This window comes from Macaca nemestrina, chromosome X (assembly GCF_043159975.1).
Source record: "Macaca nemestrina isolate mMacNem1 chromosome X, mMacNem.hap1, whole genome shotgun sequence".
NCBI lineage: Eukaryota > Metazoa > Chordata > Mammalia > Primates > Cercopithecidae > Macaca > Macaca nemestrina.
This window is the reverse complement of record NC_092145.1, coordinates 141,746,162-141,761,316: the sequence shown is the minus strand read 5'-3', so window position 1 is coordinate 141,761,316 and position 15,155 is coordinate 141,746,162. Positions and strand designations below refer to the sequence as shown.

General features: G+C 43.9%; 1 protein-coding gene across 5 annotated transcripts in view; it reads right to left on the bottom strand.

Annotated features, from left to right (window-relative positions):
* LOC105478192 (phosphorylase kinase regulatory subunit alpha 2) overlaps positions 1 to 15,155 on the bottom strand; it is a 91,080-nt gene that overhangs the window by 53,477 nt on the left and 22,448 nt on the right. For all 5 annotated transcript variants that reach the window (XM_011735273.3, XM_011735274.3, XM_011735276.3 and 2 more), the window contains exons 2-5: positions 7,480 to 7,638; positions 5,730 to 5,777; positions 4,332 to 4,500; positions 1,978 to 2,060 (exon numbers count right to left, since the gene is read on the bottom strand). In XM_011735273.3, coding sequence (XP_011733575.1) covers positions 1,978 to 2,060; positions 4,332 to 4,500; positions 5,730 to 5,777; positions 7,480 to 7,638 — 459 coding nt within the window. The remainder of the gene's footprint in view (positions 1 to 1,977; positions 2,061 to 4,331; positions 4,501 to 5,729; positions 5,778 to 7,479; positions 7,639 to 15,155) is intronic.

Here is a 15,155-nt window from a genome sequence, read left to right as displayed (position 1 = left end):
CTCTGCTCAGCTTCCAAGGTCCAACTCAATGCCCACCCTTTCCACAAAGACTTCTCAAGTTTCTTCAGACCAAGGTTTGTCAACTTCAGCACTACTCCATTTCGAGCCAGGTAATCTAAGCCGTGGGGGGCGGGCCTGTGCATTGTAGGATGTCTAGCAGCAGTCCTAGTCTTGGCTCACTAGATGCCAGGAACACCTACTGACCAGGTGCGACAACCAAAAATGTCTCCAGATGTCACCAAATGTCTCCTGGGAGGGCAAGATTGCCTCTCGTTGGGAATCACTGCTTTAGACCTGAGGTCAGCGAACTCCATCCAGTCTTTGGACCAAATCGAGTTTCCTGCTTATTTTTGCAAAGTCTGTCTGGGACACAGCCATGCTCATTTGTTTACATGTGGTCTATGGCTGCTTTCATGCTACAAAGGCAGAGCCAAGTAGCTGTGACAGAGACCCTAGGGCCTGTAGAGCCAAACATATTTACTCTCTGGCCCTTTACAGAAAACCTTTGCTGACCTTCTTTTAGACCATAGTGGCTTTTTTTAAAGCCAACCTTTACCTTTTCCCTCCTTCCCTGATAGCTTTACACACTGGGGTTGTTGTGTAAAGGTGCCTCAGGCTTTGCCTTCCAAACCAGACAGAAGCTCGGAGGAAAGGGGGTTTATATACATTTATACTCAGCAAATCTGGCCCAGGTTGGGGCTCTGCCTGGCTTGAGCCCCTCTACCTGTGGCCCGGTTTGGGGTGATGCTCGTGGCACTCCAGCTCCCACCAAGGTGCTAATGCTGCTACCTCTTTAGCCCCAACTCAAGCCAGCACATATGCATCCTGCAGGACATTTTAGGATCTTATTTCAAACAAGCATAATGGGAACTACCATTTAATCCAGTAATTCCACTCCTGGGTAGCTACCCAGAGGAAAAGAAGTCGTTATATGAAAAAAAACACTTGCACATGCATGTTTGTAACAGCAAAAACATGGAACCAGCCAAAGGCCCGTCAGTCAATGAGTATTTAAAGAAGCTGTGGTATATATAGGATGGAATACTACTCAGCCATAAAAAGGAATAAATTAATGGCATTCGCAACGACCTGGATGAGACTGGAGACTATTACTCTAAGTGAAGTAACTCAGGAACGGAAAACCAAATATCGTATGTTCTTACTCCTAAGTGGGAGCTAAGCTATGAGGATGCAAAGGCATAAGAATGACACAATGGACTTTGGGGACTCAGAGGGAAAGGGTGGGAAGGGGGAGAGGAATGAAAGACTACAAATAGGGTGCACTGTATACTGCCTGGGTGATGGGTGCACCAAAATCTCACAAATCATCACTAAAGGACTTTAATGTAACCAAACACCACCTGTTCTCTAATAACCTATGGAAATAAAAATAAAATAAAATAAAATAAAACAAGCATAATGGGCCGGGAGCGGAAGCTCATGCCTATAATCCCAGTACTTTGGGAGGCCGAGGCTGGAGGATCACCTAAGGTCAGGAGTTCGAGACCAGCCCAGCCAACATGGCGAAACCCCATTTCTACTAAAAATACAAAAATTAGCCAGGCGTGGTGGCAGGCACCTGTAATCCCAGCTAATCAGGAGGCTGAGACAGGAGAATCACTTGAACCTGGGAGGCGGAGGTTGCAGTGAGCTTAGATCATGCCATTGCACACCAGACAGGGTGATAGAGCGAGAATCCAAATAAATAAAATAAAATAAAATAAAATAAAATAAAATAAAAAAAACAAGCATAATGGATTCAGACAGAGCACAGAGTGCATTCCAAAAACATGAAACCCCCAACTCTATCCCAGGACAAAACTACGCACTTTGTGTGTGGAGATGACACAATCTCATAGCTCTAGTCTCACTAACTTTTTGGTGAGCCCCAAACAGCCTGGCCCTCAAAACACTGTATGATTTTTATTCTTTTTGATGACTGGCACATCGGAAAAGACTGCCAGGGTTGATACTTACAGCAACTTTATATGCAGCTTCTATGTAGAAGACAAGATTCTGTATGAAGGCCACCTCATCGAGGGTGAAAATGATACGTAAGCCTAGCAAAGAAAAACAATGAGGTTATGAAGCCATGTTGCAGAGAGCTGCCAGTCACAAATTACAAATCTCACACTAGGAAATAAACCCTTTTACCCTCATTTTCATTTTTCTTCCAAAGGCATCAAAAATGAAGTCTGAAGTAAGGCATAACAGTGAGTGTCTAATCTCAGAAAAGAGGGAAGGTAGGAGGGAAGGAAGGAGGGAAGGAAGGAAAATAAGGAGAAGGAATAGCTCCATTTTGCTGTGTGTGCCTATGAGTAGAAAGGGTTGAGAGAGATTTGGAACCGCTGGTACAGGTTGGATTGGTGCTGAGAAGGTTCCAACAAAGCAAGGATTTTAGTCCAGAAGAACCACAGACACCGTCCCTATCTTTGAGTGAGCCAAAGAGAAGGGTGAATACTTTTCCCAGTGGGAGACAGGGAGTCCCCAACTCCAGGAGCTGGCCTTCCACCCTGCGGAAAAATACAGTCAGTTATAACAAACACAGGTATTTTTAAAGTATGAATTCTGGAAGTTGCTATGGATGATAGGAAATGGACTCTTACATCAATGACAGAAGCTTAGCTAGTAAGCCAGATTAGAAGTTGAATCAGAACTAAGTTTAACTAGAAACTGAAAACAATTTGGCAATATATGAGTTGCCTTTGAGTGATATCTAACTCTCAGAAGGAAGTAAATGAAGATGGGGTCAAAGTTGGTATTGCAACATTAGTTATAGAAGCAAAATAAAAGAAGGAAGGAATAGTTTAGGTATGGTATATCCATTGATAAACTCACTAAAATAATGTTTATGAAGAGCTTGTTATATCATGGGAGAAATGCTTGTTATAACGCTGTGTAATAAAAAGACTATGTTTATGTGTACAACGTGACCTTAAACATGTAAAAAAAAAAATACACAGGAAAAAAAGACTTGGAGGAGACACAGCCAAATGAAAGTTGGCAGTGGAATTTTTTTCTTTGTATTCTGTTATATTTTCCAAAATATCTACAGTGAGCTCATATTAACTTTCATAGCCAAAACGTAACTTTATAAATGTGTGATTTATTCACACAGCCAAAACAATACTGCTGACTGATTTCTGGGATTTTGAGGGTTTCACACTTGTGGTCTGCAATGAATGGGAGGCCTCAGACACATCAGTTGACTGGACTGGTAGGTGATACGAACTCCGAGATACAGCTGCTAAGTGCCCTAACGTGGGGGAGCATCTGTGGCACATGCCATCGTGGGAGACAGACCTCCTGGTATAAGACCCTAGTGGGAGAGAGAGAGGCCTGGCGTTCAGGCTGTCACAGAGGCCAGCGGCTCCAGCTTCAACGGGAACGAGGCACACCGCCGGCAAACTGTGAGCCTACTCAGCCTGCTGAGTAGCGGGCTGCTCAACCTGCTCTGGGCACGCTGCTGAGTGGCGGAAATGGTGTTGTTCAAATATAATTTGGAAAAGTGAGGGTGTGTCTAGAAGAGGGTGACCAGGGTAGTGAGTGGGAGAGCTGAAAGGACAGGGCTGCTGATCCTGGAGGAGAAAAGTCTAAGAGCAGGGGTGAGATGGTCTGCAGATAGCTAAGTGTCAAAGTTAGACCGGACCTAGGTGGCTCCAGGAACTAGGAGAGTGACGGTAAGGGGGCTGTATGCTCAACAGAGGGAAACTAAGAGAGCCAGCTCAACAGCCTTCGCCCTGCTGCTGCCCAGGTGGAGGGTGACTGTCCTCTCCGCAGGTTACAGACAGGGTCTCTGCACTCCCTGCCCTATCGCAGAAACAAATGCATGGAATATGGGGAAGCATGCTTGTCTTTTGTGTAAACTGCTAATTTATAATACTGATTGCTATGGTTTGAATGTGTCCCCTCCAAAACTGAGGTGTGGCCAATGTGATGGTATTAAGAGGTGGGGCCGTAAGAGGCGATTAGGCCCTGTGGACTCCTCCCATCCTGCATGGGATGAAGGCTCTTACGAAACAGGCTTCGTGGAGCCTCTGGCTCTCCTGCCCTTCTGGCCTCCCCCACGAGAGGGCACAGCGGTCCTCCTCTTTGGAGGATGGAGCCCTTACCGGACAACTGAGCCTGGTAGTGCCTTGGTCATGAACTTCCCAGCCTCCAGAACTGTGAGAAAATGCATTTTGGTTCGGTATAAATGGCCTTGTCTGAGAAATTTTATTAAAGCAGTGAAGCAGCACATGGCCTGACACACTGGCCGCTGCCTGCCCTTCTCCCACCCCTTTTCCGGATTGTCACTCCTTATACAACGGGCTCCAGCGATCCCGGCTCACCTGAGGCGGTCATCTGGGCCAGGAACAGGAGGAAGAGAGAGGTGGCATCCACCTGGAGGTGGCCCCACTGGTCATCGTCCACCACCGTGCCGCAGGTGGCGGTGTTGTACTTGGCGTGCAGGCTGTCCTTGGTGCTCTGAGTGTGTTTGAACTTCTCCACTTTGGCCACCTGAGGGAGAAGGCAAGCCCGCTCTGCATAGTTATAGGGGTTCATGGCTGGCAGAGATCACCGCCATGGCCAGCCACCTGGATCTAGAGCTCTTATCTGCTACTTCTGGGAGCCAGAGGGACGGAAGGCAGCTGCTAGGTGGCACAGCACAGAGGGACTGTGCTGGGGATTCTTCTCGCCCACTCGCCTGAAATGTCCCAGCCTGGGGGGAATCTCATCTGCAGGAGTGACAGGTCATGCCAAAGGGTGTCCTTGTCTACATATTCCCAGCTGTGACACATGGCAGATACTCAAGGAGAGACGGACGGAGGGAAGAAGGGAGAGAAGGAGAGGAGGAAAGGAACCTGTTTAAATTTAAATTTCTTGTTTCTTAATGTTGAAAGGAAAAGAGCAACTATGTCTTCGCTTGCGCTGACTGAGGGTGGGGACTGCTTCGTCTTCATCTTTGAATTTGTGCAGATCCTAGTATAATGTTCTGTATGCAGTACATGCTCAATGAATTGTTTTATTTACCCCTCACTGAAAATACCACTCAACAATAATATCAAGTTTTAAAAACTCAAGCATTTCATCTCAATGAAAATATGCCCTTTCGTAAACATGATGGAGTAAACAATAATATAAGGCTTTCTAGAAGCTGCTTTTAAAAAAATGTTTTCTTCCCCCTCCAAAAAAAGCATGTTTCTCCTTTTATCCATGTAACTCTTCAAAAGAGATTCTCAGAAACTGTCCTTTGAGACGGTGGTTCAATAGTAAAGTTACGGAAAATAATTTTAAAAAGAGAGGTAGCTGGGCATGGTAGTTCCTCACGCCTGTAATCCTAACACTTTCGGAGGCCAAGGCAGGAGGATCACTGGCGTCCAGGTGTTCAAGACCAGCCTGGGCAACATAGTGAGATGCTGTATCTTAAAAAAAAAAAAAAAAAAAAAAGAAAAAATTAGCTAGGTGTGGTAGTACACACCCAAGGTGGGAGAACCACTTGAGCCCAGGAGTTTGAGGTTGCAGTGAGCCATGATTGCACCACTGCACTCAGCCTGGGTGACAGTGTAAGACTCTGTCTCAAAAAAAAAAAAAAAAAAAAAAAAAGAGAGAGAGAGAGAGAAAGTAAGCAAAATATTTTCAATTTCTCTTCCTCTTGAGAAGTACAAAACATCTTAAGCATGTTAACTGTCACAATTACAATGACATGGAATGCCCACTTGGCAAACACATGTGTTGGTTCTGCCTACCTGTCTCATCATGCACTGGAGAAGACCTCGCATCAGCTTCACCACGTTCTATGGAGATAAAGCAGAATCAGCAACACGGCCCAGGGTCCTTGCTGCAGGAAAATCACCTCCTGATCACTGTGGCTGGCAAGCCAGTGCTGCCCAGCAACTGCCCTGGAAAGGCCAGTCCCGAGCCTACGTGAGTGTTCTGATGGTTCATGTCCTCTCTGCTCCATCATAAAGAAAGAAATATCTCAACAAAGTGACTTATCTCAAATAAAGGGGTTGGATCAGATGATATCCGCCAGCTCTGAAATTCAGTGACTCCTCGCTGACATCTTAGCAACACAATTCCTGTAAGTGTAGTACTCTGGAGCTTTATGTCATATTTCTTGGTAATTTATTTTTGTTACACTAAGTCCACCATGCCTGCCCAAAAGTAATGTTCGCCAACATGGCCATTTGTGAAACCATCACTGAATTATTGAGTAAAGCTCTAACAAAATGCAACTGACAGCCAAGGTTTCTGAATAATATGATTTATTGTAACCAATTACTACTCGTATTATCCTCATTATAAATAACAACAATAATGCTACATTAATACGTGAGACACCATGTCGCAGATGATCCACTGACCGTGAGGCCATTGAAGAATGTCTGAATCAAAGATAAATCCCAAGGGCTCTCATGCCAAGAGAATGATTTTTATATTTCAATGCTACCACTCAAAACACTTGGAAAATACTTCCTGTGTTCAGGGACAGATTATTTTGCTACAAACTCAGTGATGGCAAATCTTTGGTAGGTATCTTGGTTCTAGATTTGGGAAAACAATAAAAGGACTTCATTGTCCTGTATGGTGAATAACAGAGGCCTCCAAATTGGATAACACCAATTTGGTTCAAAATTAAAGGGTGACCATAAACTACTAAGATTGCTTTCCTAGAATGGCTCAAATTAGAAAGGCATTTTTAAGGGAAGTTTTAAAAATATTTTAAGCAGTAGCAATAATGTTTGGATAAATATCCTTCCAGAGTGACTACTCTGAAGAGTACATGCTTTGGAATGTGAAGCTGTGGTGAGGTGACTTTTAAAAAACTTATCAGTTTATGATGATGTCTTGTGCATAAATATGTACAAAATGGATAAAGTACGTGTGAAAGAAATGTAACTAATTATACAAATTTACACTTTGGGGTTAGAAATGTGGATGCAACCACGTGCGGTGGCTCATGCCTGCAATTCCAGCACTTTGGGAGGCTAAGGCGGGTGGATCACTTGACGCCAGGAGTTCGAAACCAGCCTGGCCAACATGGTAAAACCCTTTCTCTACTAAAAATACAAAATAAGCCGGGCATGGTGGCAGTCGCCTGTAATCCCAGCTATTCGAGCGGCTGAAGCAGGAGAATCGCTTGAAACTGGGAGGCGGAAGTTGCGGTGAGCTGAGATCGCACCACTGCACTCCAGCCTGGGTGACAGAGTGAGACTCCATCTCAAAAAAAAAAAAAAAGAAATGTGGTTGCTTTCATCTTCTATTTGGTATGATTTTGGATGTTGTCATTGTCTTACGGGGGAATCTCCAATCTCAAACAGAAAGACCAATGTGAGGTTGAGACTATCTAAGTGCTTCCCCAAAATATTCTATAGCAGAAATAGAGGAGAGGCCTGCACCGAAACAGTTCTGCACGCATAGCTACTTCTCTGTGGGTTTTTCAGTTCAAGGAGAAGGTGGCTGAGTAGCCGAGATACAGCCATCAGTCACTATTACCTGCTCCAGCTCGTAGGCCTTGGCCTTGTCCTCATCGCGGTCTGCATTCTTGCGGTAGGCCATGCCCAGGCCCCACACAGCCAGGATACTGTAGATGTTATCCCGCACCCAGGCATCCTTCTGCTCATGGCTGGCTGACAGTAGCCCCGTGACGGGATTCTATTAGAGAAGAGACACAAAATGGCTCAGTGCCACCCTTCATGCAGTCCCTAGGTAACAGATGCTTGCCCTAATAGGGCAGATGAGGACTGGGACCTGGAAAAGGAAGACCAAAGTTCCAGTCCTTGCTCTGCCACTAACAGTGTGACCTTGGGTGAGACATCACATCCCTTCTCAGCACCCTAGTTTCCTCACTTGTATAATGAGGATACACGACTAGAAAATCTCTCAGGAACATTCTAGCTCTTATGTTCTTGCTTTCAGACGAGACCACACTGTTGTAAGTGGTAAAACAGAAGAAACAGCAAACAGGAAAAGACGGCAAGGCTTTCACAAAGCTGCATATTGCAGACTATAGGTCTTCTTCAGCCTTCATGTGTCCACACCAATAGGTAAAGCATTGAACCTGTAAGCAAGAAACCTGGAGGCGGGGCCCCAATCCACTTTCTAGCTCTGTGTGACCAGGGAAACCACGTTCCCTCTCTGGGTAATCCAGATACTTCATGTGCCTAAACAGAAAGTGTCAAGCAAGAGGACATCTAGGAGTCCTATTTAGCTATGATATCATGGGTATTTAAAAGGGCAACTGAGTCACTAAAAAGCCAGACCTTGCCACAAAAAATTATACACAAATGTTCATAGCAGCATTATTCATAAAAGCCAAAAAGTGGAAATAAGCCAAATACTCATCAACTGATAAATGGATAAACGAAATGTGGTCTATACAAACAATGAAACATTATTTGGTGGAAAAAGAAGTATCGATGCATGCTACGACAGGGATGGACCTTGAAGACATCACCCTAAGTGAAAGAAGCCAGATGCCAAAGGCTACATATTGTGTGATTCCATTTGTATGAAAAGTCTAGAAAAGACAAAGCTATAGAGACATAAAGTAGATTAGTGGTTGACTGGGCTGGGAGTAGAGGTAGAATCTGGAAGTCAGTGGCTGCTAGTTTTTTTTTTTTGGTGATGAAAATGCTCAAAAATTGATTGTGGTGATGAATGCACAAATCTGTGAATATACTAAAAACCATCCAGTTGTACAGCTTAAATAGGTGAATTGTATGGTAAGTAAATAAAGCTATTAATTTTTTAAAAGCCAGTCCTAATAAACTCTGCCTAGAAATCAGATTAGAGTCACATAATGATAAAGTCTCTGTTGACATTTCCTGAAAATTTGTACATATCTAATAAAATGTATCATAACAATCAGAATCTTGTAAACTTAAAAAATTACATTACTCAAAAGGGTAGCATATTATTTACAAGATAGTTCATGAAAAAACTCCACTGGGTACATTCATAGTGATACTGCCAATATTAGGTAAAAAACACTGGCATGGTTTCACACGTTCCCACCTAAGGAATTAAATATTTGACTTTCTCCTCTAACAAATCTACGCCCTCTATCAAAAACTCTAAAACATCTAAAACTCAACTGATATTACCCACAGGAGCAATAGCATTCAATGTATTGACATGGTTCTACGGCCAACAACTATGAATCACTGACGTTAAAGTCAACCAGAATTGACATCTAGGAATGACTGAAAGTACAAATCTTATTCCAATAGTGGACTACTGGTATTCTTTTAGAAAATCACTATTCACCAATAATGTACAACATAAGCATTTTGGCTGGGTGTGGTGGCTCACACCTGTAATCCCAGCACTTTGGGAGGCTGAGGCCTGTGGATTACTTGAGGACAAGAGTTCTAGACCAGCCTGGCCAACATGGTGAAACTCTGTCTCTACTAAAAATACAAAAATTAGCTGGGTGTGGTGGTGCGCGCCTGTAGTCCCAGCTACTCAGGAGGCTGAGACAGGAGAATCACTTGAATCCAGGATGCAGAGGCTGCAGTGAGTCGAGATTGTGCCATTGCACTCCAGCCTAGGTGACAAAAGTGAGACTCCATCTCGAAAACAACAACGTGAGCATCTTTATCTGTTCTGAGGCCTGTTGGGTAAGCCGGAGACAGGGAAACTTCAGGAGACCCAGAGTAAGAACTCAACCCATTCCTCGTGTGCCCACCAACCATGAGTCTACTAAAACAAACAACCTTGTGGTAACACAGCAGTGATCACTTACACATAGTGCCAAGTGTGGTTTGGATTATGAAATATCCCTGTCCTGTTAACTGAAAGTCATCTCTCTTACTCTAGACACCGCTTAACTGTTGGAGTAGATTAGTTCATCCTCACCCAAAGCTATATTGTCTGTCCCCCTCATTCAACTACAGAGAAGCAGTCTGAGTGTTTCAGGGGATCCCCATATTCAGAACCATACACATACATGCCACGTAAAATTAGGGTGTTACTGCACTTAGCAATAGGAATATTTACTTTTTGACTTGCTTCTCTTGTTAAGTCTATAAAAACCAATGCATTGTGTTGGAAGAAGACGGGGGTGGTTCCATTTTGACGTGATTCATAACACCTGAAATGACCACAGATTGGCAGATACTCTGCCACTTCTGCTCTGCTGTCCCTTCTTTGAGATGGAGTCTCACTCTTGTCACCCATGCTGGAGTGCAATGGTGCAATCTCGGCTCAGTGCAACCTCTGCCTCCCGGGTTCAAGTGATTTTCCTGCCCCAGCCTCCCGAGTAGCTGGGATTACAGGTGCCTGCCAGCACGCCTGGCTAAATTTTTGTATTTTTAGTAGAGACGGAGTTTCACCATGTTAGTCAGGCTGGTCTCGAGTTCCTCACCTCAGGTGATTTTCCTACCTCGGCCTCCCAAAGTGCTGGGATTACAGGCATGAGACACCGCACCCAGCCACTGCTGTCCCTTCTAATAGGGATGACCCAGTGGTTTTGTCTTTGAGTCATTCCCTTGCCTGGAGATGGACTATGCTGCCGTATCTGTACTCTCACTCACTGATGCTTATGAACCACCTGAACAGGTCCATCTCTTTGGAGCTCTGGAGTCTTTATTTTAAGTATGGCAATGGAGGAGGAAAAAAAGCCTGCCCTGTCTGATGCCATTCTGCAAGCTAAACATAAACACAGGCAAATGCAGACCACTGGAGGACGGTGGGGAGATTGGTCCAAGCCAAGCCTATGGTTTCAGATATGATCATTTTAACCATATGTTGCTTTCCAAACACTGAAAAACACTATTTAGCTATATCTGCACCCACACAGAGCATTGTAGAAATACGTAACCGTAATCAGATAGATGTATGTTTTTCAGTTGTCTTTCTTCCTTCTCTTTTTTGCTTGGTTCCCTCCCCCTCATGTCAGCAATTCCACACACTCCATATAACAACCCCATATATACATTTTTTCCTATGTGTTACTAAAACCAGATTTTTATATATATACATATATATAAAAATAATTGTACCCCTTAAATAGGTGAAGTCTATAAATATATATGTATGTATAAATTCCTGTTCATGCACAGGTTTTCTTTTTGGAGGTGGGGATCACTGTTGTTTTGTTCTCTTTTTAGATGGAGTTTCGCTCTTGTCACCAGGCTGGAGTGCAATGGCGTGATCTCGACTCACTGCAACCTCTGCCTCCCAGGTTCAAGAGATTCTCCTGCCTCAGCCTCTCGAGTAGCTTGGATTACAGGCGCATGACACCACACCCGGCTAATTTTTGTATTTTCAGTAGAGACAGGGTTTCACCATGTTGGTCAGGCTGGTCTCGAACTCCTGATCTCAGGTGATCCGCCTACCTTGGCCTCCCAAAGTGCTGGGATTACAGGCGTGAGCCACCACGCCCGGTCAGGGCCACTGTTTTTAACGAGCGGGATGCTGGGATCATATGACACACACTGCTGCACCCTGCATCTCTCTTTCAACAGGACCTATGAGGTCCCTCCAAGTCACCTGGCATAGTTCAAACTCATGAGTTTTAGAGGCTGCATCATATTCCATAGAAAATCCCTGTAATAACGGGTATTCATTTGTTTTCTGGGATTTTTTTTAAAATTTGGCAATACAAGGACTGTAATAAATATCCTTATATATTCAACAGTGCTTTTATTTCCATGGAATAGAATCCCAAAAATGGGTCTGCTGGGTTGGCATGTTATATGCATATACACTTTAAATTTTCATAACTATTCCCCATCTCTGCCGTAAGTTATCAATAGTTTTAATTTTTTGTCAGTCTGATGGGTGTAAAGTGATATCTCATCACCATTTTTATTTTTACAATTTTTATATCCCTGACTACCAGTGAATTTAACTATCCAGTCATTCTTGTCTGGGAGAGAGGACCACTGGATTTGCTCTTCTGTGAGCTGATTTTTAGTTTCGTGTGTGTGTGTGTGTGTGTGTGTGTGTGTGTGTATGTGTGATGGAGTCTCACTCTGTCACCCAGGTTGGAGTGCAATGGTGCGATCTCGGCTCACCGAAACCTCCGTCTTGGGGATTCAAGCAATTCTCCTGCCTCAGACACCCGAGTAGCTGGCATTACAGGCACCCGCCACCACACCCATCTAATTTTTGTACTTTTAGTAGAGACAGGTTTTCTTCTCATGTTGGTCAGGCTGATCTTGAACTCCTGACCTCAAGTGATCCACCCGCTTTGGCCTCCCAAAGTGCTGGGATTATAGGCGTGAGCCACCGCACCTGGCCTAGTTTCTTTTTAACCAGGTATTATTTCACCACTGCTACCTACAAAGAAAGACAACCTTCCATGTATTGTGTTTAAGAGCAGAGGCTAGAATCAAACTGCCCGTGTTCAAAGCTCTCCTACCATCCAGCTGTGACCTTGAGCAAATGATTTCGGTGTCCATCTGTCAAATGGGGATTACAACAATGTGTACACCTCATAGGGATTTGTGAAGATTAAATGAATTCATATCAAGCTTTTTGGGCTCTGTCTGGCACACATAACTGCTCAATAACTGCAATGTTTAATATTATTGACCTGTTTGAACAGCTTTCATTAACATTATTTCTTCTTCATATAATTACAATAATTTCAGGAAGTCAGATGATGTAGCTAGGGGAGGAATCTGCAAGTGAGGTCGATGTAACCATCATTTTTATTAGAAAAAAGCACCACAGTTGGGGGTGCCCTCTTTTATCATTACTATAAACATTACTGGTGAAGATATTTTATCACATTGACATTTTTGAAACAAAAAAACCTGGCCACTCTGTCCTCTCCACACCCGAGTCTTGCCTTTCCCCTTCAAGTTTAGCCCTGAATTTTGCTCATTCATATAAATTTTCTCTGTTTACTTTGCTAAACTCTGTGTACCTTGACTGAAAAAAATCATGACTGATATCAGCGGCAAATTCTGTAATAGTATCCACTTTCCCACCTATATCAGGTGACTGGATGTAGAGTCATGAAGGATGGGAAATGGGGCACATCTCTAGAGATGGCAACTCAGAGGGTAGCTAAGAATCATAAGCAGTAGGTATCACAAGCCGGTCTTAGTGGAGACAGCCCGAACCTGCACTGACAGTTAGCATCCCTGCCGCAGGAGAACCTGCCAATGATATCCTTAAACTCTATGAGAAGGGGCCAGAGACAGAGGAGCCTAATATAAACTGACTTTCATCAAAAGCAAGGGGCCAAGAGCTGAGCAGCTTGTCCTTTATCTCCAGCCATTTGTTCACCTCTCTTACCTTCTCCACTTCCTCTGGGTTTCTAATCTAGGAAAAGTGCCCTTGTTGGCTGCTGTTGACGAAGAATAAAGGGCAGGCCCCTATGACCTAGAATGGATTGGGGCCCAGAGCTTGGCCCCTATGGTCTGGTAACAACATTAACATCTCAGTGGCTTATTACAACAAATGTTTACTTTTTGTCCATGCCTCGTGTCCACCCCTGGCCGGCTGTGGTTCTGCTCTGTGTTTTCTTCCCTCTAGGAACCAGGCTACTCGAGCAACTTGTATCTAAAACACTGCCTGTATGAGACCATTCTCACATTGCTATAAGGAAATATCTGACACTGGGTAATTTATAAGAAAAGAGGTTTAACTGGCTCATGGTTCTGTGGGCTGTACAGGAAGCGTGGCGGCATCTGCTTCTGGGGAGGTCTCAGGGAGCTTTTATTCACGGTGGAAGGCAAAATGGGAGCAGGCAAAACGGGAGCAGGCACTTCACATGGCAAGAGCAGAAGCAAGAGGGAGATGGGGGAGGCGCCACATACTTTTAAACTACCAGATCTCGGGAGAACTCACAATTGCAAGGACGGCACCAAGGGGTGCTAAACCGTTTCTCACAAACACTAAACCATTCATAAGAAATCCACCTGCATGATCCAATCACCTCCCGGCAGGCTCCACCTCCAAAACCGGGGTTGCATTTCGATATGAGATTTGGGCGGGGACAAACATCCAAGCTATATCACTGCCCATCCTGTGCACAGGAGAAGACAGACACAGCGGTCAGTTCATCATGAAGATAAAACAATCCTAGATGTGTATGAACCTAACAAGAGGTAAAGGAATAAACACACAGATGGACAGAACAGAGTCTAGAAATAGATCCACATGAACAGGACAAACTGATTTTTAACAAAGATCTAAAGACAATCCAAGAAAGAACAGTATTTTCAACAGTGTTGGGACAAGTGGACATACATATGCAAGAAAAAGAACCTCCATCTCAGTTCCACAGCTGTAGACCAGTTTGGAGAATACTACCATCTCAACCATAATGAGTCTTCTGATCCACGAACATGGGATGTCTTTCTGGCACAATCTGAAGCCTGGTTTTCATACTACAAGATTCCTAAAGGCAAAGCCTATCTTTTTCGTTTACCACTCTAGCGCAAGGTCCTGGCCTAGTTAGGTACCTAATAAATAAATAAATGAATGTATAATAAATCACTATATTTTTACTGATTTATAGTCTGAAATATCTTTTCAAAGGTACTTAAAAGTATAGACATTCTCTGTCTATATATATTTGAATTATACATAGCTAATACAAGTAATTTACCACTTAAAAATGCCCATTTTGGTTGGGTGCGGTGGCTCACGCCTGTAATCCCAGCACTTTGGGAGGCTGAGGTGGGCGGATCATGAGGTCAGGAGTTCGTGACCAGCCTGACCAACATGGTGAAACCCTGCCTCTACTAAAAACGCAAAAATTAGCCAGGCATGGTGGCACGCGCCTGTAATCCCAACTACTCAGGAGGCTGAGGCAGGAGAATCGCTTGAACCTGGGAGGAGGTGGTTGCAGTGAGCTGAGATGGTGTCATGCACTTCAGTCTGGGCAACAGTGCAAGACTCCATCTCAAAAAAAAAATGCTCATTTTATTATTATGCATGTCCTTCTGTTCAGCCTTTCTTTAGGAAACTCAAAAGAAATAAATCAGACATGTACAACACGAACCTTGAAAATGACTCAAGCAGAAGGTAAAGCCTCATTTTTGCTTTAAAAGTAGAAAAGTGGACAAAACAGGGGAGCTGCTTCAAGTACAGGAAATGGCTCATTGCTCAACTCAGAGCTGAGATGGGTGAAATAGAGAACAGTAATGTCACAGGACGGAGGTGAAGTTTAAGGAGGCAGAAGTTAGGGTAGTGAATTTCAGTGGGGA